Source organism: Rhinolophus sinicus, chromosome 17 (assembly GCF_057876585.1).
Source record: "Rhinolophus sinicus isolate RSI-liver-muscle chromosome 17, RSI-T2T, whole genome shotgun sequence".
In the NCBI taxonomy this organism is placed as follows: Eukaryota; Metazoa; Chordata; class Mammalia; order Chiroptera; family Rhinolophidae; genus Rhinolophus; species Rhinolophus sinicus.
In genome coordinates this window covers 7,691,417-7,714,283 of record NC_142517.1, presented here as the reverse complement: position 1 = coordinate 7,714,283, position 22,867 = coordinate 7,691,417, and the positions used below count along the sequence as shown (strand labels likewise).

Below are 22,867 nucleotides of genomic sequence, written 5' to 3'. Positions count from 1 at the left end.
AGTCACTGGAATCACTTCCCCAGGAGACAGACTGTCTCTCTGCTGTTTTAAGCCTAGCACCGTGCCCTGTGGCTGCACATGGTAAGGCTCATAGGTGTGTGGATTGACGAAAGGTCAAGGTCACATAGGGGTCAGCAAGAGGACCTTTACCAGACTCTGTCTCTTCATTCCTAGACCCAGGCTCTTTCTAGAAGTTCTGGCCCATTCATGTTTTCCAAACGTGTGTGTGTGTAAATATTTTTCCATCATCTGACAGATGAACACATCAATTCCCCAAAAATATTGCATTCTTTAAGAGTCTTTAAGAGTGAATCACACCAGAAGCATGTCAGTATTTGGGTGTTTTTGTGTGTTCTTTCAGTTGATAAATGAGGGTTCATTTGAACAGCTGTTTCTTCCCCAAAGTGCTTGAGAATTGAGTCAAACACCCCCAGAAAACACTGTACAGAGACAGGAAGGGAGGGTGCGGTGAGGGTTAGGATGTCATGTGGTAGAAAATGCAAAGGGTCGTGACTCACAGCCATGGAGGTAGACACTGTCCCTGGTTTGTGCTCATTAGGAACCATAAGGAGTGGGAATTTTTGCCACTGTTAGGACATAACCATTCATCCTGGCTTTCTGACCCTTTGATGCCTGCAGATTACTCCTGGCTAGAATTCCTTTATAGCCAAGTTTTGCTGCGCTGAGAAAATGGAAAATACTAATGTTTTCTTCTTAGGAGATGGAAGAGAGGTGACTATTTTAAATAGTTGGTGAGCAAGCACAAACTTGTTTACCAGAGGCTTTCCTTTAAATCATTGGTTCTTAACCCAGGTTGATTTTTGTCCCCAGGGGGCATTGGACAATATCTGGAGACATTTTTGGTTGTTCCAACTGGGGCAGGGTGGCATCTCATGGGAAGAGGCCGGAGGAGGTGCTAAACATCCTACAACAGAGACTTAGCCAGCCCCAGTGCCCAAAGTGTCAAGGTTGAGGAAGCCTGGCTTAAATAGTAATTGAAAAATATTGATTGGCCTCTCTTTTGGTTGGTTCCAGGCACCATGGTGAGCTCTGCTGATTCTAGAATGTTCTACCCCTTTTTGGGCACAATATCTGACCAGTACACGGCGCTCTTGTCACCACTCTGCCTGTTCGGTGTTGTGACAGTTCAGACTTCCATGACCACCCATTTGGCAAGGGGCTGTCCCCTTGTGACATGCTGGGGGCTTATGGCACACGGCCTGTCTCACTCGCTTGTCTCAGTTGAGTCCAGCAGAGACTGTCGGTGGTGGTAGAGTGAGCTTGTGTTTGCAGAGGTACATGAGAGCAGCAGCCAGAGCAAAGGAGGAAGCATGGAAACTGGGGTGGTTTGGGTGTTGTTTTGTTTCTGGTTCTTGGTTTGTTTCGAATAGAAGATATTAGCATTGTGGACACTAAATTGTGCACACTCATTTTGAAATTTCACACCAGAGATGATAAGAGTAATTCTTATTTAGTAGAAAGTTGCTTTGCTTTTAACCTATTTTCTTGCTCTTTACTTTGCTCTCCATAGCAAAGTCCTGTCAAAAGTGGCATTTCCTGAACTCTGTGGCATCATTGAAATTTTTAATAACCCATTAATTTTCTTTCAGAATAAAATGAGACTTAAAGCCGCACTTATTTAATAAAGAAAACTAGCCAGTGTACTCTGAATATTGAAGGAGGGATAGCATAGGTAGCATTTCCCAGGCTTTGTGACAGCGGAACCCCTTTTCTGTGGAACAGCGCAAGTGGCCAGTGTCCTGTGGAACATACGTTGGGAACACGCTGCTGTAAGCCAAGGAGGATGTGAGACGTGTGCCTGCTAGTGTTTGTGATGGGTTTTATCTGAGCGCCCGGTCTTCTCGGGGGAGGGATCCTGGAGAGAGGAGAGCGCTCCTCGGCTTCCCAATCTGTTGCTGTAAAAATCACTTCCCAGCTCAGGAGCATCCTGTCCGCTCAGGGGACAGCGTGACCCATCTGCCCGACCGACTGTAACTGCAGCTGCTCACTGGTGCTTCTGCCCCCAACTAGAGCCTTGGCTGCATTGTTTTCAGAGCTGGGTAAAGAGAAGCTCTATTTGTGTACTCAGCAGTGATGGAAGACCGGTGGATACCTCCAGCCGCTACCCCCTTCTGGGTGCTTTTCCCACAAGCTGGGCTGTTGTTACTCATGCGCTCTTCATCTTTGTTTTTCTTCTGAGAAGATGAAACCATGCATCATTTGCTACAAATATATTATGAGACAATAGAGGTTCAGAGTAGTTTTAAGAACAAAATTCCTTTTTAATATAAAAAGGTAAGTAGACTTTTTATATGAAATGTTCTATGTACACTGAACTGACTATTGAAAAGTAAGCTGAGGACACTTTGGGTTGTAATAAAAGGGAGGAGTGGCATGCATCTGATGGCTGTTTCAAGTGCCAGCTGTGTATCAGGTGTTCATGGGGCACTGGGGACACCTCAGCAAACAGCCGACCAGGCCACAGCGGTAGGCGTTAGGGCCTGAGAACCGGCTCAGGTCTCCTGTGTTGCGTTTCTACAGGAGACTCTCACGTCCTCTCACAACATCTCCCTCACGGCATACCTCACGGCAAAATGCTGACACACACAAAGGTTAAGCTTGTCCTGGGGACTACAGCCAGGAAGCGGCCACAGACGCTAGACGCCAGAAAGCTGGGTTGTCCACTGCATTCCCCTGGACTGGTCCTTTTGTGATTGTTTTCAGTCTTCGTGGCAAATCAGAAGCATCTGCGAAATGGAATCCTTTCAGAGTTTGAGTCAGATCACTCATGAAGTGAAACCCTTTGTGGGGATTCGCCTCTGCTGTTTTACTGACAGGTGCTCACCAGGCCCCTCCAGCTTTGTCCTCAGTGTTGACGGGGCAGGTGCCCTAGTCAGCTGCAGGGACAGCACTGAGCAGAGAGGGGCCTGGCCGTGGTCAGCGTCAGTGGACGAACAAGCCCTGAGCCCTGCTTTTGTGAAGCAGGATCTGATGATGCTGCTTCTCTTAAAAGACATACGTGAAGTTGCGATGTAGTGTCAGAGGAGAGAGACCTAGGCAGAGATAAATGTCAGCATAAATGTCAGCATCAGCAGGACTTGCTGCAGTGGGGGCCTGCGTGTGGAGGTGCTGTGGGCGGTGACAGAGAACACCGCCCAGGCGCTGTGGGACTTGCAGTGGAGTGGGCGCCCGGGGGAGTTTTGTCCCGGGGTTTCTGAAGTCAAATGTCACATTTTGGTCGTGCTCAGGGTAGGAGCGCCTTTATCACCAGTTAGGTGTCCAGTCCGTCACATCAACCTTTCTTTTCCTTTTGGCATGTTAATGACTCCTTATGCTTTGATACAAAGGCTGACCGGCTCGTCCCATCCGCTATGCCCTCCTGTAAGTAGTGTGGTGTCCGCGGCAAGGCCATAGGTGGAGATGGATCTTGGTGCTGCGGTGACACAGCCGGTCACACGCTGCCTGTTGGCCAAGTTGCTCCTCTCTGTGACATGTGTTTCAGCACATCAGTTTCAGTGACAGTGGCAGGTGGACAAACACAGAAAGACAAGAGATGGCAGCAGCTCAGGATGGTGAGGACGATGGTGTTTCCACAGCCAGGGAGCAGGAGCTGAGGCTTTTGTGAAGCGTTCGCGGAGCAGCACAGTGACATGGACACCCTTGGAAGGTCCCTCACGCTCTGTGATCTCTCATCCCCAGAACAGACACTCTGCTCCTGAGACTGTCCCTGGTGGTCGGCAAAGAGGTGTTTTACGCTGCCCTTTGGGGCAGTGTCCTGGTGAGCCCGGCCGTCCGCCTGCCCGCCTCGCTCTTCGTGGTGGGCCACATCAGCAGGGACTTGCCTGGCAAGGAGCAGAAGTACATGCTGGGGACGGATTACCAGCTCACGGTGGGTGCTCTCTCCTCACGGGGATGTGGGGGGCCATGGGGCGCGCAGCACAGGTGGTCACTGGGATTGCAAAGGGACATCGGGGAGCAGCACGGAAATGGAGTCAGAGTGTGTGTAACCATGAGCTGCTGAGCCAAATGAGGACACGTCACCACTGAGGAAACCCAGGATGGTGGTGCTTGTTTTTAACATGCATTATGATTTATATATTCAAATAAGTGTTGTTCACACCCAGGCAGAGAGAGCCCTTCTGGAGGCCTTGCGCTCTTCAGGAATATGCTTAGTTGTAAACGGCATGCAGAGAGCCTGCCAGCGAGACTGCCGCTTTTGCTGAAATCGTGTTTCCTTCCCCTGCCCTGGCCCACTGCCCACTGCCCGCATGGGAGACTCCTCTGCCACTATCTTGGTCTTGCTCCAGCCGTCATCCTCTCTGGCTGCTCTCACACCTGGATCGTCAGGGCTCCTCAGGTGTCTGTCCCCAGGCTCTTGGACGACAGCTCTTTTCCTTGACATCCCTTCTCATGACCTTAAAAAAGGGGAACGTCCCAGACCTTTGTCTCTTCTCCCCAAACATGCCTCTTGTGTTTTCAATGGCCTGCTGTCTATCGCCATCTAGTGGTATACCCACCTTAAAATGTTGAAAAATGAATTCTTGGTAAGAAAGTCGGCAACTTTGTGTGAATTACTCACCCGTCTGAGTCCATTTCTCTTTGCAATGTGGGGATAACATATCTTCCTCATGGGTTCTCTGAGGATTAAGTGAAAAGATTGATGAAAAGCACCTCCCACGGTGCTTAGGAGCTAGGACACCCTCTTAGGTTTACTCCCTTCTCTCCTGCCCCATCAGTACCCCTTTGTCCTTTTCTCTCCGTTTTCACTGCCCTGCTTCAACTTCTTATATCTTGCTTCTGGATCATAACACAATTTCTAACCGGTTTCTCCCCAGCCCATCCTGAACCCAGCCCATCCTTTTTGATCACTAGATGTGCTTTTCTAAAGCATAGCTTTGCTCATACCTATACTGAGCTTGCAAAGTACCTGGCTTCCTGTTGCCTATGGGTGGAGTCCAAGTTCAAGAGTATTCTAACAGTCTGCTCCCAACCCACCAAATGCCTTACTCTCCTCTCTCCACTCCCAGAGCTGACAGCCCAGCCTGGCCTCACAAGTCTGTCATGTTGTCTTTGCTCCAGCCCATCCCCCCTCACTGCCCATCTCTACTTCTCCACAGGTCTCAATATAGATGCTTCCTGTCCTTCCAGCTCTGCTTTCTCAACGAAGCGTCATTGTTTCCCCACGTGAAAGATCTCTCTCTTCTGAATTCTCAAAGCTTTTTATTAGCATTTGTCTTATTGCTCTCATCTTCTATCCTGCATCTGTATTATACCTTCTGTACTCAGAAAAGACACTTGAAATTGGTACTAAATTGGTTTGGAATCCATTTGACTGAATGTCTTTGGAGTTCGAGTTTCACCGAAAGTTCATATTGGAACCTAAAGATGTTCCTTTCTAGGATCATAGAATTCAGGGTCTCAGACCCCAACCATCTGGTCCAAACCCCTCCAGCTCTCAGACTGAACAAGGAAGGGCTGCAGCTGACCATCTTCCCGATGTTGTGCCCCCTAGCGTCTAGAACTAGAACCCAAGTTTGCCACATTTATACCTTATTGTTCTGTTCCTCATGATTTAATATGGTGGTTCCGATTCCCAGGAAAAGTTACTTTCATTTTTGTGACTAAAGAGTAGCCTGATGTTAGATGCCTTGGGAATGAAATGCTCTTGTCGTTTATCATTTACAGATAAAGGCTTTATGTGCCTCACTGTTGGACTCTAATGTTCTGGTGCAAAGAAACAATCTGGAAATTGTTCTCTTCTTCTTCCCGTTTTATACCTGTCTGGTGAGTCGTTCGCATTCTTCCAGGGGAGTCACTGGGGTGGGGTAGGCAGGCTAGGTCTCGGCTATCGGTCTTGGGAAGTGAGCAGCCAATTGGCGATCACCACTTGCTTTCAGCCAGTGAACGGCCCTTGTTCATTTTTGTGAGGACGGTGTTTGTGTAACAAAAACCGAAACGCTTCTGTCCATGGGCCACGTGCACAAGCAACCCCTTTTGAGCATTGCCTTTTTAAGGTAGAGCTCTGTAGACTGGTAAGGAAAAGCTACGTGTCAGAAGGTCAGTGGCTTATTTTATCATCTCCCTGCACTAAAGTTTTCTCTGTCCTCCCAATAGGATGCCAATGAGAGAGCCATTCCTCTGCTCAGATCTGATGTCGTGCGAATTCTTTCAGCTGCCACCCAGACCCTGCTGAGAAGAGATATGTCTCTAAACAGAAGACTTTATGCCTGGTTACTAGGTACTGAGTAGTACGCAATAATTGGAAGTTAGAGTGAAGCCATTTAGTGCTGATTTTTGGAGTAAATTTCAGTCTTGTTGGTACATTTCTGAGTCATGAGGTGTAGAAACATAACACTGAGCATGGCACTGGCCAGCTGAGTTCTGCCTGCACCGCGCTTGGGTTACTTTGCAGCTGTTACTTTAAAAGCTGGGACGTAATACATGAGATTTTTAAAATGCTAACTGAATTCCTTTTTAAGAAGCTTGAAATACCACAAAACATTGTAGCGAAACCTTATTCAAGCAGAATCCAGTTGCTATGGAGAAGTTTCATGGGATGAGGGCATGTGAGAGAAAACCCACCAATGTGGCCTGTGTGTGAAAGGTTTGTATGGATGGGAATGTTTGTGGCCCTGAGATGTTTGGGAGCTACGTATTTGGATAACTTTGGGTGAGTAAGAGAAGCCAGAGTGTGTGGTGCTGTGCGCATGTGCTTTTGTGTTTTACAGCCTGTAAACCTACAGGGCAAGAACCCTTGCCTGGTGGTTGGAAGGCTCCCAGGGCCAGAGTCCAGGAAATCACAGGCGTAACGGGTCGTACCTTCGTGAACTTTATCAATTCCCATATTCATGTACCTAAGCAAAGGTGGCATACAGAGCAGCTGTAGAAAGGACTGTGCAGCTGGTTTTCAAAACTATTTTTCTAGAGCAGTTTTAGGCTTACAGCAAAATTAAGAGGAAGTTACAAAATTAAGAGGAAGGAGCTTTCCCATAACCCCCCGCCCCCCATAGGCACAGCCTTCCCCAGTATCAGCATCCCCACCAGAGGGACACATCTGTTACAACCGAGGAACCTGCAGTGACATGTCGTCAACTCACAGTCCCAGTTGCCATTGGGGTCACTCTCGGTGTTGTGCAATCGGTGGGTTTGGACAAATGTATGACGACACGCAGCCACCATTAGGGTATCATACAGAGTATTTTCACTGTCCTAAAAACCCTCTGCTTCATAGCTTTTCTTAACCTCCAACTTGCAGATCTTACCACACCAAACTCTGGAAGTCCTCTTGACCCTTTCTTCCCTCTCTTCCCCTAGTTATAAAACTTTCAGAAGTCATTGCATGGAAGCTTATGAAGGATTTAGAAAAGAATGTTTGCAGACTCTTTCAGCATTTTTATCAAAAGGATGATTTTGTTAAATGCATAGGAGCTCCCTCTTTGTGAGGCCAGAATGGCTGTGTACAGAGGGGACCCGGGACCTCAGTCCAGCATCAGCTCCGACTCGCTCGGCTGCGGCTCCAGGAGCCTCGGCTGCGGCTCCAGGAGCCTCGGCTGCTTTGCTTGTACAGTGAGGTGCTGTCAGTCCCCCGAGGATCTCACAGATTTGCCCAAAATGAGGGCATATTGATGCGAATGCCTTGGTTGTACATAGTGCCATACAGATAAAGACGGGTTTTTAACCATGGTCCTCGTTCTGGCAGCTCGTTAATCACACCTGTCAAGGACAACTAGGCTGAATTCTCGGGACAAACTAAATTGGTGGCTGTTGAGATGGAATTTCTCCTCTCTGATCCTTAGCACACCAGTCAGGAGAAGGACGTGTGGCTTGGTCGTGCTGGAGCTGGTGTTGTTTTCTGTTGGAGGAATTATATTTTTAGAACTATCAGAGCGTCAGACCTTTGCACAGTATGATGTTCTTTATAAGTATGGATCTCTTTACAGCTCATGGTGCTTGTTCCTTTATAGGTTCAGATATCAAAGGAAATACCATTGTCCCAGAATCCAAAATCTCAAATTCTTACGAAGACCAGTCCTTGTATTTTTTTGAAAAATACTCCAAGGATCTTTTAATTGAGGTAAGAAGTGTTTCTGGAAACTCATCCTCAAGCCGGGCGTTCCTGATCGTGTTCGTCAGTGTGTTTCTTTGTGGGACTTCAAAATAGACATGACCCTTGGTACACGGTTGGGGAAAGTCTGTGTACACACTTTGTGCTGTGCGACTGGTTTTCTTTCTGTCTCAAAGAACAACCAATAATCTCAAATTTGACTACATACAATATCCTAACACGTGGCACTTTTTTTTTTTTTTTTAATAGGGTCTGGCTGAGCTGTTGCACCAGGAGTTCTCAGATGGTGACGCAGAGGAACGCCACCACGCATACCTGAAGCCTTTCCGCATCCTCGTCAGTCTGCTTGACAAGCCGGAAATAGGTACTTGTTAGAAACCTTGTTACACATCGTATGTCACATCCAGATTTAAAACATGGCGAGATACAGTCAACACATTGTCTTGAATATAATTTAGTCTTTGGAATTTCAGAATCTTGAAGTACTTTCTTTAGTCATGTTATGCAGTTCAGTGATCATATCTGGGCACCACTTAAAAGTTTTGCACAATAACTTGAACATTTTTGTTAGAAAAATCCCTTTGAGCTCCTGTTTGCACAGCCACGTACGAGCCTTCAGAGCACATGCAGTCCTGACTTTGTAAGGACGTTTCTTCAATTGAGTCATACTTCCAATGAGCTTGGATTTTATTTTCCAGAAAAGAGGGGATACTCCTCCATCTTTTTGCCTTGTGAACCTGGGCTAGCTGCTTCTGCCATTTGGGCCTCAGTCTTCTGTCAAATGAGAGGGGTGAACTAGGCTCTGGTTCCCTTTTATACGCTGTGGTCCTATGAGCATCAGCTGAGAAAAGTGAGCTTCTCTCCTTCACTTTAAAAAAAATGTGCTACAGTACGTATCTATTCACTGAACAATCTTAGCATCTAATCACATGAACACCATAAAGGGACAGAAAACCCCGGTCTTCTCCCTGCGGCCTCAGCCTTGATAGTGGCATCTGAGTCCTCAGATGTGCCCACCGCGTGGTGGCTGTTTCCTTGTCCCTCTGGCCTCAGGATGGAGACCCTTTGCTTATGCATTGAGACGTAGGCATGGAACGTCTTCCATGTGGCAGGGATGATGTAGACTCTAGGTTGACAAAGGGGAGAAAGCCTCTGGTCAAGTTAGAAGGAAGGGAGACTCTGAGGTCCTGGTGTTTTCAGTGTTAACAATAACGGCTGACATTTTTTTGAGCAATTATTTTGTGCAAAGTGATTTGCATCCGTCATTTAATATATGTCTCCATATATACCTCCAGGCCTCCAATAGCACTGAGACGGGTTTTCTTACTATACCCATTTTATAGATGGAGGCTAAGGTTGGACAAGGGTAAGTCATTCTCTTGAGGCCACCCTGGAGCTGGGATTAAAACTCCGTCTATTTGACTCCAGAGCCTAAGTTCTCTTTGACAAGACGGTGTGCTTACCTGATTGCACTCAGACGTCAACATCCCCGAGGTCCATTACTCATGGAACACAGATGAACTTGCATTGCATGGCGTGGGCAGCTCTAGCTGCTCCTATCCAAAGTCTCAAAGCATGAAGCGTTCGTCGCTCCAAGCTCCTCCCTTAAGTGCTTCCTAAAGGCATTTGTGCCTTGAGCAGACTTTTCCTCTCACCGCTCTCCTCCCCTCCACCTCAGTCAGCCAGCGATGGCTTCAATAGATTTTTCTCAGTGTGGAGTGACTGCAGCTCTGAGAAGTCATGGTTTAGTCTGAAAAAAATGAAATGAGTTATATAACTGTATTGGGAGCTTGCTATGTAACTTGGGGAAGTATTCAGAGAAGAAAATGCAAGTTAGCATTTTGGAGATGGGTGTTTTACGTCAAGGCCGTGAACCTTGGTGAGCCAACTGAAATGTTTCTGCCAACTTGGGCTCAGTATGGCTCATATTTTCTGGAAGGGGATGAAAGGCAGGCATCTAGCCAGTCATAACGGTCGCTGAACTTGCTCTAACTGATAAGTTAGTTGTCCAAAGGAAGACACACTTGAGAGGCAAAGGAGCTAGAAGGCAAAGCACGGGCATTCCATCTTATCCATTTACTGCTAGGCTCCAGCCACTGCCTCATTTTCTCCTCCACTAATCGGGTAGCAGACTTGCCTTGCTTGTAAAAAGTACAGTGGTACCTCAGTTTTCGAACATAATCCGTTCCGGAAAACCATTCGAGTTCTGAAATGTTCGAAAACCAAGGCACAGTTTCCCCATAGAAGGTAATGCAAAATGGATTAATCTGTTACAGACCTTTAAAATCAATCCCTAAAACTGCGAATTTAGCATGAATTTTACTATCTAATGATATCAGAGATCCATTAAATTTACGGCGTTAGTAAACTGAAATGTTCGTCAACAGAGACATTCAAAAACCGAGGTACCACTGTATTTGGCATTCTTACACTGCAGATAAAATACCTGTGGGACTTATCATAAAGAAAGCTTTCTCAGAGACACATCTTTTGTTTCTGTGAAAAGAAAGCAAAAAAGATTAATCTGCTGGTGGCTTTTTACACAGATGTGCTGACAGAGTTTTCTGTTTTCATCCCTCTATACGTGGGTGAGAGTCACTCCCTTTACTGCCTGATGGTTACTGTTTGCGGAGCAGAAATGTCTGGCCACCTTCCACCTGCCTAATTGTCCACAGTGCATCTCTAACGTGCTGCGGAGCCAGTTCTTTTGTGCCACCTTCATAAGCCTTTCAGGATTGGTGTTACTTTTTTGTGGTGTCGTAGCTCATGATTAGAAGAACTGCAAATGGGAGTGGTGGCCTGCTCTTTCAGTGTCTGTATTGAGTAATGTCTCTGGCCAAGCAGTTCATGCACATTTAAAACCCTGCACAAGTGCCCAGGCTCCACCTGGCAGAATCCGTCTTGGGCAGGTCACTTAATCTCTGCCTCAGTCGTCTCATCTGCAGTCAGGACCGCACTATGCTTCATATGGCTGCTGTGAGGATTAACTAAGTTAATAGATATAAAATGGTGGCATTTTCTTGGACGTTACTTCCCCAGCTAAAGTTGTCATTATCACAACTGAAGTTTCTGTGCATTTTAGACTATATAAATTGTCTACTATATATACAGAGTTAGTTGTATGTTTCACGTGTGTGACATTTGTTCATTTAAAAATGGATCGTTAATCTTTTTTTCTGGATGTTTTCTTTTTACTGGCAGGGCCTCAAGTGGTTGGGAATTTGTTTCTTGAAGTCATCCGGGCCTTTTATTCTTACTGCAGAGATGCTCTCGCCTCTGATCTTCAACTTAGCTACACTCAGAGTGGAAATTCGCTGATAAGGTATGACCTCCAACTTTACATTCTTCTTCCCTTCCTAGTGCCATGATTTTTTTCTGCTTACTGTAAATTGTGAAGTGCTAGAGAAAATGGAGAAGCGGCATAGGTTCCTATTGAGATGACGTACGCTCTTAAGTCAGTCAATGTGAATTGACTGTTCCCTGTTGGATACTGTGAGGCGTTTAAAAGGCATTTGATGTAGCCTCTGCCCTAGCCTGCAGTGGACAAACCATATTTAGCGATCAAGTATGAAAAGTTGTCCAACAAAACAACTGGATCTAGATTACTCAAGTAGTGAGTTCCAGGGAGGAGCACAGGTAGGAGGGGAGAAGGTCAGGAAGTGGAGCCAGGGGATGTGAGTTCAGGAGACTAGTAAGAGGGGGAGGGGAGAGCAAGGTGGGCACCCCAGGGCACGCGTCCAGGACCCTGCAGGCAGAGTGCACTGGGTTTGAGAGACCGCACACATGTTGACTTGAAGTATGTATTATCTGTCAACCCTGTGTTTTCTTCTTTTTAAGATAGTACAACTTCTTCCTTTTCACTCTACTCTTGATATAATTTCCCTCTGCCTGAATTGGTAGTGGGTATATTGAAAATTTAAATCAGTTGGAAGATTTTTCTGGTTTATCGATTGTTAAGTGTACTAAGAGTTCTTAGTGTTTGCTTTGTTCTCTCAGAGTCATTTATTGCTTTTCTGAATATGAAAGTAATTACATGCTCGATGTAGAATGTACCAATATTTGAAGGTTATCAAGAAAAAAGATATCACTTATAATCCCACTGCCCTTCAGAGAAAAACATAAAATATTTTCATTTCTTTCCAGACTTCCAATGTATTTATATATGTATGAGAGAGAGAGAGAGAGAGAAAGAGAGAGAGAGCGAGAGAGAGAGAGAGACCTGTCTTTTATATTTTAAAGATAGAATTACACTTACTAGTTAATTGCCGGGTTTTTTAAACGCAAGTTGTGAGTAGCTGTACTCTCTTCCCCAATGGAATATAATCCCTCAGTAAGGATTTATCACTTATTTAAGAAATCTTTATGCATACATCTTTGTGTGCCTGTGCAAGGATTTCTGTAGGATAAATCCCTAGAAGACCTTTCCTGAGTCGTAGGAGATGCACACTTAATGCCAGCCGGATTTCCCTCCTCACTGCTGCACTGTATTCTTCCACCAGTAGAGTATCTAATTACCTACAGTTGGACTAAAACTGCTTTTCTATGTCACATTTTTTTATGATAGCTTTTAAGCTTATCTCTAAGAGAACATATCAGCGTAAATACTATTTAGGATGGCATTATACATACATCAGAACAGTAATATTTTTATCTTTGAGTTTTTCGGTCTCTCTAGAAGTATGTCGTAAATGGTAAAATGAATTTGTTTTTCAGACATGGTGTTCTTGTAATGCAGAGTTTTTCACAGAAACATTTGTGAATACCCCTCTTCCTTTCCAGTGCAATGAAAGCAAACAGAAATGCCTCTGAGATTGTGAAAACGGTGAACTTGCTGATCACTTCCCTCAGCACAGACTTTCTCTGGGACTACATGACGAAGTGTTTTGAGGATTGCTTTAGGTAAGTATCCAGTTCAGGGTAATGAGCATTTAGGAAGGATGAAAAGGTTTCATGGTTTCGTAGCTGCTAATTGTGGTCAGATTATACATAACTGGCTAAAGTTGGGTGGTCTCTGCTGAGTACACAATGAGAAAGAATTCCCTTAAAATTGTAATAGAATTCGGATTGCCGATCAAAATGGCGGCGTGAGGTGAGCTTCTGTAAAGCTCTCCTGGAATTTACAACTAATCGAACAACAATAACTCCACAAAGGGCTCCCTGCACAGCAGACAGGCAAGACGAAGAGGCCCACTACTGAATTCACCTAAAGGTGGGCGACTCACGTGAGCTGGGGAGGAAGGAAGGGAGAAGTGCGGAGACGGAGCCCCACGGGCACAGGACGCAGACCCAGCTCAGTGCTCCAAGCTCGCCGCATCCTGGAACTACCGCAGCTGCGGGAGAGGGAAGAACTCGGACTGCTAGGGCTCCGCTTGTGGCCCACAGGGCTGAGGGGGCAGCATATAACACAGCTGAACCCAACGCTCACAGCAGAGACCTTGGAGAAAAGACTGAGGGAAGAAGGCTGAAAACAGTGGTTTAAGCCCTCACTGCTGAGCAGAGAATGGAAGCCTTAGGCACTGAGACTAGCCACCCCCTCCCTACCCTCCCAGAGCTCACCCTGCCCCCACCTGCCCGGTGCTAGAAGCAGAACAGTAGTGGTGTCAGATCAAAAGAACAGAGTATTTGCTGTTCTGAGAACTGTGGACCGCAGACAGATTCGCAGCCCAACTAGTTCCGGCAAAGGGGACGGAGCTGTGGAAGCAGGACCAGCTGTGGTGGTGGTCGCAGCCATTGCTCTGGGCCACCTCTCACAACTCACCCCGCCCCTGGCCCCACCTATCTGGGCACATTCCTGCAGGAGTAAACAGAACTGCTGAAACATATGGGCTCTGAATCAGGAGCTGGAAGAGCTTTGGAACTTCAGAAGCTCTCCACATACCCACACGGACACTGTGCCCTGTGACCCAGGCGAACTATTATTAACAGAGGAGAAGCTCGTCTCCCAGGGAATCCCCCCATTGTGTGAGAAGCTGGAATAGTGCAGAGAAAACCTAGCACTACCATGTGAGAGAGGAAAAAAAAGGCTGCAGTCAGAGAGAAAATAAAACATTCTACCAACAAGTACTGGAAAATAAAAGAAAGACCTCTTCCTATCAACCTGTTGCAGAAGCCACTCTGTAGATGTCTAGGAAGAAAAATGATAAATCAGTAATTGCCATGAATAACCAAGGCAACAAGACAACTCAGAAAGAAAGTGAAAAGTCTCCAGAAAAGGAACTTAAAGATACGGAAATATGTGACTTAAATGACAGAATTCAAGATTGCAGTTCTGAAAAAACTCAACGAGACGCAAGAAAAAAACAGAAAGGCAGTTTAATGAACTCAGAAACACAATCAAAGAACAACATGAGCATTTTACGAAAGAGATTGAAATTTTAAAAAAGAACCAAATAGAATTTCTGGAGATTAAGAACTCAATAGAAGAAATTAAGAATGAAATAACCAGCTTAGATAGTAGAGTTGACCAGATGGAGGAAAGAATCAGTGACATCGAAGATAGAAACCTGGAAATTATACAGATGGAAAAAGAAAGAGACTTGAGACAAAAGCAATGAAAGAACTCTACAGGAACTTTCTGACTCCATCAGAAAGAGTAATATAAGAATAATGGGCATACCAGGAGAAGAAAGAGAGACGGGAACAGAGAATATACTCAAACAAATTGTTGATGAGAACTTCCCAAACTTGTGGACAGAACTGAATCCTCGAATCCAAGAAGCAAATAGAACACCTAATTACCTCAATCCCAACAGGCCTTCTCCAAGGCACATTGTATTGAAGCTGTCTAAAATCAACGACAAAGAAAGAATCCTCAAGGAAGCCAGAGGAAAGAAGATGGTAACCTACAAAGGAAAGCCCATTAGATTATCATCAGATTTTTCAGCAGAAACTCTACAAACCAGGAGGGAGTGGAACCAAATATTCAAACTATTGAAAGAGAGAAATTATGAGCCAAGAATAATATATCCAGCAAAGATATCCTTTAGATATGAAGGAGAAATAAAGACCTTTCCAGACATACAGAAGCTGAGGGAATTTTCTAATACACAACCAGCACTACAAGAAATACTAAAGGAGGCTATTCGACCACCATCAACAGGGACAATTTGTGGCAACCAAAACATAGAAAGGAGGAAAGTAAAGGCCTGAACCAGAATATGGGAATGGAGAAAGTAAGCGTGCTGAAGAAAATGGAATACTCTAAATATCACACTTTCTTTACCATAAACTTAAGGGTAACCACTCAAAAAAAATCCAGAACTAAAAAAAAAAAAAATCCAGAACTGAAATATATACTGTAATAAAAGAAGAAACAGAGGGAAACATCATAGAATACCACCACACAGAAATAATAGACAACAACAGAAAGGCAAAGAAACAATGGAGACACAGCCTTACCAGAAAACTAAAGATAGAATGACAGGAAATCCTCACATGTCAATAATCACCCTAAATGTAAATGGACTGAACTCACCAATAAAAAGGCACAGAGTAGCAGATTGGATCAAAAAACTAAACCCAACCATATGCTGTCTCCAAGAGACACAGCTCAGCTACAAGGACAAGCATAGACTCAAAGTGAAAGGGTGGAAATTGACACTCTAAGAACATTTATACATAAAGACACGTGTGCTCCAATGTTCATTGCAGCTTTGTTTACGGTGGCCAAGACATGGAAACAACCAAAATGTCCTTCAATAGATGAATGGATAAAGAAGTTGTGGTATATATACACAATGGAATACTATTCGGCGGTAAGAAAAGATGAAATAGGACCATTTGTGACAACATGGATGGATCTTGAGACTATGATGCTGAGCGAAATAAATCAGACAGAAAAAGCAGAGAACCATATGATTTCACTGATATGTGGTATATAAACCAAAAACAACAAAAGAACAAGACAAACAAATGAGAAACAAATACTCATAGACACAGACAATAGTTTAGTGGTTACCAGAGGGTAAGGGGGTGAGGGGTGGGAGATGAGGGTAAGGGGGATCAAATATATGGTGATGGAAGGAGAACTGAGTCTCGGTGATGAACACACAATGAGATTTATAGATGATATAATACAGAATTGTACACCTGAAATCTATGTAATTTTACTAACAATTGTCACCCCAATAAATTTTAAAAAATTATAATAGAATTCAAAACATGCCATTAAGAAGGTTCCCATAATCTTTGCCACATAATTCCGAAGGTTCTTTATTTATTGAAGTCAAACTTTAGAAAATCCTCTGTATTTTCTCGTTACACTGATGAAATCCACCTTCTTCGCACAATTCCCTTGGAAGCCTGATCTGTTACAGAAGCTTAGTTTTGTGGCTCTGTGACTGGGTTGTGTGTGTTTGAAATCATCAGTCTTCGTAAATTCTTACTGAAATTCGTGCCGAACTCATCAGATAAAGCATTCATGTTTTAAGCTACTGTAACCAGCTTTACCGTCACTTTTAATCTGGTGTATTGTACCACCTCAAAACTTCAAGGGGTGCCACCCTCCGGGGAATAGCACGCTCTCCTGAGAGCCCTTTCCCACATCATTTTCCCATTAAAGGAGAAATGGTGCAGTCTCTCAAACCCCGTTTTGTCCGTGAGTCACACTGCACAGCTTTGTTCTCGTCACCGTTCCTCCGAGTGCTCTGTGCTATGGCACTGTCTTCATGTACCAGCAGCTGTAATAGAAGCTTTACTTAGGAATGTTTGTCGTGGGCCATCCTCGGGCCTGAAAGGCTTACAAACAAACATACCCATTAATGCTTCAGCACACCCCCAAGCGAAGGAAGCACGTCTGTCATATGAGAAAGCCAGAGCCCAGAGACATAGCAAGTACCTTGTGTGGCATTGCAAATTAGCGGCAGCCGAGATTAGAAACCAGGAATGCTGGACTTCCCAGCTGCCCCCGCTATGCTTTTCCGCCTCTGGTGCCAAGCCCCAGGAGGCATTCATATTTGCAGTGATTAGATTAATGGTATTTGGATACATAGATAACAGCAAGGCCTGGCCTACTGAGGCTAGAGTGTATTTTGGTCAGCCTAGTTCCATTTCAGTTATGAGGTATGCTTTCTTTAAAAAAATTAACTATGAAACATTTCAGATGTAAGAAAGGACAGGAAATAATATCAGGCCCACACGCACCCATTGCTGAAATTGTAGCTATAATAACATTTGGCCATTGGCTTTCAGGTTTTTTTAAAGGAATAAAATGTTGCTGCCTAGATAGAGCTAACTGTTCACCTTCCCAACACTTTGCTCCTTTCGTCCTGGCGTGAACATCATCCTGCCCATGACATTACCTGTTCTTTTATAACAAGTGTGTATCCAGAAGTGACACAACCTGTTTTATCTATTGAAATTTTATGTAAGTGGTATCAAGTGGTATATGACATTTTGCAATCCTTTGCTGCTCTGTCGGTATTGTAACATACATATCGCCTTCGCTCATCTCAAATGTAGTTGTCCATTGTGTGAATAAACCAGTTGCAACGTTTTCTTCGTTGCACGTACCACTGTGTGACCATCTTTGTCCTGTGTCTTTGTACACTGGGATGTGTGTATGCAGTTCTTCAGTCATTCTCTTGCGAAGATAAACTCCAGTGTAACTCAGTGATAATTTACAATGAAGAAAACGGACTCGGGTTGAGTTGTACAGTGATAGCTCGATGAACCCAAAGTTACTCTCTTTTGAGAACCAATATATACTTTTTAACTGACCTCTTTAACCTGTTGCCTTCTTATTTTTTAAAAAAGTGTTGAACTTAGTGGTTACCAGAGAGTAAGGGGGTAAGGTAGAAAAGGGTTGGGGGGGAGGGAGGAGAGGGTAAAGGGGGTTAAATATATGGTGATGGAAGGAGAACTGACTCTGGGTGGTGAGCACACAATGCAATGTATACATGATGGATTATAGAATTGTACACTTGAAAAATATAATTTTATTACCAGTGTCACACCACTAAATTAAAAAAAAAAAGTACTGAGTTTCAGTATAAGAGAAGCAGCTACCAATAGCATTGAGCAGTGGAGATACATGTCTGTATGGGAGTGGAAGTATCTAAGCAGCTCGTGTGGGTGAGCTCGATACACAGGAGGCGCTGGGAGCCGGCTCAGGTGGCTCCTGCAGCGAGCAGACAGGTGTTGGCCTGCGTCCCTCTCTAGCCAGACTCCTCCCCCTGGACCAGGCATTTGGTCTGGGGTTGTGGGCCTGGAATCCTGCTGTTAACAGCTCTCCAGATGTGCTGGGTGTGGGTCCCACATGAGCTGTACCATCATCTGTGCTGATGAAGTTCAAGTCAGAGTGAACCCGTTTTGGAGACAAGCAGATGCAAGACACTTACGGACACTTCACTATGTCAGGTCGTTTTAGGCACCGAAGCCTAATGATTCGAACGATAGATGCTGCTTTTCATTATGTTTGAAATAGACTAAGTAACTATATTGGAAATTCAAGAAATGCTTGAAATTATTGTCGGAGAAAGGATTGATCTGTTTTTCTTTCCTGTGATGTATGTAGGCCAGCGCATTTCACGGGTGGGAAGACTACCACGCCTCCCCCCACGGTCTCGGAGCTCTGCACCCTCCTCGTGTTCCTTCTGGATGTCATTCCCCTGGTGAGGCCTTTTGCTGTGAAGCGCTAGCTCAATGCTTGCTGTTATATATGTTCTTATTAGTGTTGTCGGCCTGTTTAACAAACCTAAACTTACCACAAAGTCGTTTCACATAAACACACAGCACTGTTTTAATGGTTGTTTCAGCATGGAAGATATCACTGGACGTAATCTTCTGTATCTTTTATGTCTTATTTAAAAGGGGTTAGAATGCTTGAGCCAGCTGTGTGTGGGCTGAGCTGAAGTTACGTGAACCAGGTGATGAATTGGCATCATCTTGGACTGTAGTGATTTAGGAGTGGAAGTAAATTAATTTCCTACGTAAAATTCTGCAGTTGGCCAATTTCCTCAAAGGAAAATAATTTTCTTAATATAGAGATAAATGTGGCAATGATTTCCTATTAGAAAGGATAAAGTCACTTAAAAGGCCGGGACAAACATCCATGGATTTATCTGGATCAAACAGAAATATTGTTTTCTAATTTGGGGATTAACGTGAATCTTCCTTGTGCTCTAAAACAGAAATTGAATTTTCTAAGGTGCCATTTTGAGATGCATTTGTTCCCGGTGATTGTAAACTGAAAACTCTGTTGGTGAAACCTGTGTCTTTATTTCACAGGAACTTTACTCTGAGGTGCAAACCCAGTACCTCCCGCAGGTGCTGGGCTGCCTGGCGCAGCTTCTGGCTGAGGAAATGGAGGCCTTAAGCTTACCTGAACTCACTCACGCCTTGAAGACGTGTTTCAAAGTGCTCAGCAAAGTCCAGATGCCTCCGTCCTACCTAGACGCGGAACCCCCAAGTGGAAACTCAGTACGTGCTGCGAGGAGCCCAAGTGCTTCTCTGGGCTTACAGAAGCATATGCCTTCCTGGGGAGCAGAAAGTAATGAGGGTTGGTTAGGATAGGAATACACTAGAAGACATGTAGGTGATGTCTAAAAATATGCTTCTCAAATCCCCAAATCCTTTATAAAACTTTTTAGTATAGAAGTTAGCCCCCCTTTACTTCACGCCTACCCCTGTACCCCTGTGCCAGCCTCTAACTACAGCTATGGTTTGCTAGAGCTCACTGTCCAGACCCTCTCTATGCTTGTTTGTCTGTGTGTAATTTTCTTTTCCTAAAATAGAAGTGAGATGTTAGTTTCTCTGGATGGCAGTAACAAAGTACCACAGACCAACTGATTCAAATAACAGAAAGTTACTGTGTCACAGTTGTGGAGGCCAGGATCTGAGATCAAGGAGTGGGCAGGGTCAGTTTCTTCCGAGAGCTGTGTGGGAGGCGGTGTCCATGCTTCACCCAGCTTCTGATAGTTTTCTGGCACTCGGGCATTCCTTGGCTTGCAGACTCATCACTCTGATCTCAGCCTCCATCGTCACGTGGTGTCTTCCCTGTGTGGGGGTCTGGGTGTTCCAATTTCCTCTTTTTATAAAGACACCAGTCATATTTGATTAGGGCCCATCTAACAGCCTCCTCTTAACTTGATTACCTGCAAGCAGCCTATTTCCAAATAAGGTCCTGGTGACAGGTACTGGGGTTAGGATTTCATTGTCGTTAGGAAACGCAGTTCAACCCATAACATACACTGTTCCCTGATTTGCTTTGCTCGGGGACATTCTTCCCTATTGGCATACACAGCGGTGTCTTATTCCGTTTACACCTCTGCATGGTGGTCTGTGGTATGGCTTTGCGTTTCTTCACCCACTCCTCGCGCCCCCACTGGTGTTATTCAGGTTACTTCTCATTTTTCCCTGTTACCAACAGTGCTGCAGTCAGCAGCCTCCTACAGCGTGTTCATAGTGGCATGTGTTTCTGAATGGTCAATTCCTAGAAATGGATTGTAATCAAACCCATTTCCTTTTAAACTGAGAGAGATGCTGCCAAATCATCCTCTAAAAAGACTAACAGCTAGAGGTCCACAAGCGGTTTGAGGCCTGTGGTCTTTGAATTATTCTTATTTTCTACTTTGTCTAGAGATGTGAAAATTGTGCCCTTGACATCACTTGGGGACAGTGGCAGACAGGCGTGAACAGACTAAAAAGTGAGACATTCCTGAAAGAGCGATGTTTATTGTTTGGTGCTGGGGGGCGGATGAGCTGCCTGGTAGGATTTGCATCCCACTTCACAGGCTCAGTACAGATCGCTGCTTCAGTTTCGCAGTTAGTCCTTTTTTTTCCTGGCTGTTCTAGCTATTGAAGAAAAATATCCTAAAAATGATTTAAGATGTAAAATTTAAGTATGTGTAGTCTACAATTTAAAAAGAACATGTTTCAAAAATTCCATAATACTGTTTCGTTCTTCCCTAGAGAGGACAGTGAGTTAAATGCTGAAGAATTTTAAATGTAATGTCATATTATCTAAGTAACAGTATAAGAAAAGAAAAGAGGTTGATTCATTGAAGATTGAAGTGTCATCCCTTTGGAAAAGCCACAAAATAATGTATACAGCAGGCCCTCAAATAATGTTTCATTTTAACCTTGATGAGATGCCATAGGATGTTAACTATTGTTTGTATCAGTTAGTCTACAATAAAGTTGGTTTCCTTATACACCGTTTTGCTTAAAGTCGCAGAACCTATTGACAACACTCAGTGAGGACTTTCTGTAACCATATGTATGTATGCGTTTTATGTACGTGAATGTATGTGTGTCTAAACACTTTGTTCTAGCTTCCTCCTCTGATTTTATTTCTTCATGCCTTTATCCTCAGCCCAATTTCCTCATTCATATTTTTACATCTGTCATAAACTGTTTTTAACTAACTTTTTTTTTTAACACAGAAGGGTCTGTATAAATAGTGCAAAGTTGGGCTCAAAACCGGCCTCCCCAGCAAGTGTGGCAGTGTGTCAGCCTCTCTGGGCCTGCTGCCTCTCCTGCCCTTGTGTACCACCTCGTTTTATTATACACTGTACACAGGGATTCTCTTGGTGTAGAGAATGAGGATTTTGAAAACCAGGAAGTACACATTATGGTTTGCCTAAATTGATATTTCAACCTGCTGGTCTAATAAGATGTACATTACAAACTTCCATTTTTTGCAGAGTCCAATAAAAGGTGAAAATGGTGAGATAATTGTAGACACAAAGGCAGTGATTCCAGGTGACGAAGACGCTTCGTTTCCTCCACTTAAATCTGAAGACAGTGGAATCGGGCTCAGTGCATCGTCGCCAGAGCTCTCTGAGCACCTGAGGGTCCCCAGAGTCTCTCCGGAGAAGGACGATGTTTGGAAGAAGGGCGGGAGTATGCAGAGCACATTGTTTTGCATCCAAGAGCTGATCACCAACTTTGCCCACAAGAACATCTTTGGGGAACAACTCACAACCTCCGGAGAGGAGGGCAAGGCCGAAGAGTCTGCAGGGCAGAGGGACCCGGGCGGGATGCACGGCCGTGAGCTCAGCGAGCCCGACAGGAAGAACTCGTGGGAGGCCAAGCCCATCAGTGTACCTCAGTTTAAACAGATGCTCTCAGACTTGTTCACAGTTCGAGGGTCTCCATTTAAGACAAAAACTGCAGAGTTGCCATCGCCTCTGCCCAGCAGCTCTGGACAGAAGGAAGGAGGCTGGGCCGTGGACGAGGTGGTCATTGGCGTGGGGAGCCCAGGGGAGGGCTGCAGGGAGGCCTTCGCTGCCGCCTGCCACCTGCTGCTGGAGTGTGCCACCTTCCCCGTCTACCTGTCCGAGGAGGAGACAGAGCAGCTCTGCGACACGCTCTTCCAGCTTCCCGGTGAGAGGGCAGCCCCGCTAATGGCTATCTGGACGACTCGAGGTTCTCAGGCCACTGACAGTGACAGGGAGCTAAAATCATGTCAGCCAAGAAGGAACTATGGCACGTTTCCTTCCTTGTGTAATTAGTTGTGCAGGCTTTTGTGTCTCACTGGAGAGCAGGTTGGTGAGGCTGGGTCTATATTTTTAAACTTTGAGTGTCCAGCACAGCCCATTAAAAGGTCTGGAACATAAAAGGTGCTTAATAATAGTTGGCAAATTGACTGTTTCATGAGACCTGTTATTAACGATTTGTGTATTAGTTTGCTAGGGCTGCCATCAGAAAGTACCACAGACTAAGTGGTTTAAACAGCAGACATTTATTCTGTCACAGCTCTAGAGGCCAGAAGTGCGAGATGAACGTGTCAGCAGGGCCGTGCTCCCTCCACACGTGCTGGGGAAGAACCTGTTCCAGGCTCCCTCCTGCTTCTGTTAGTTC

The 22,867-nt window shown here is 44.9% G+C and overlaps 1 protein-coding gene across 6 annotated transcripts in view; it reads left to right on the top strand.

Moving 5' to 3' along the window:
* DOP1B (DOP1 leucine zipper like protein B) overlaps nucleotides 1–22,867 on the top strand; it is a 100,057-nt gene that overhangs the window by 27,989 nt on the left and 49,201 nt on the right. For all 6 annotated transcript variants that reach the window (XM_088794675.1, XM_088794671.1, XM_088794674.1 and 3 more), the window contains 10 exons: nucleotides 3,700–3,889; nucleotides 5,686–5,784; nucleotides 6,115–6,238; nucleotides 7,965–8,074; nucleotides 8,315–8,429; nucleotides 11,267–11,387; nucleotides 12,845–12,964; nucleotides 18,579–18,675; nucleotides 19,292–19,483; nucleotides 21,709–22,390. In XM_088794675.1, coding sequence (XP_088650801.1) covers nucleotides 3,700–3,889; nucleotides 5,686–5,784; nucleotides 6,115–6,238; nucleotides 7,965–8,074; nucleotides 8,315–8,429; nucleotides 11,267–11,387; nucleotides 12,845–12,964; nucleotides 18,579–18,675; nucleotides 19,292–19,483; nucleotides 21,709–22,390 — 1,850 coding nt within the window. The remainder of the gene's footprint in view (nucleotides 1–3,699; nucleotides 3,890–5,685; nucleotides 5,785–6,114; nucleotides 6,239–7,964; nucleotides 8,075–8,314; nucleotides 8,430–11,266; nucleotides 11,388–12,844; nucleotides 12,965–18,578; nucleotides 18,676–19,291; nucleotides 19,484–21,708; nucleotides 22,391–22,867) is intronic.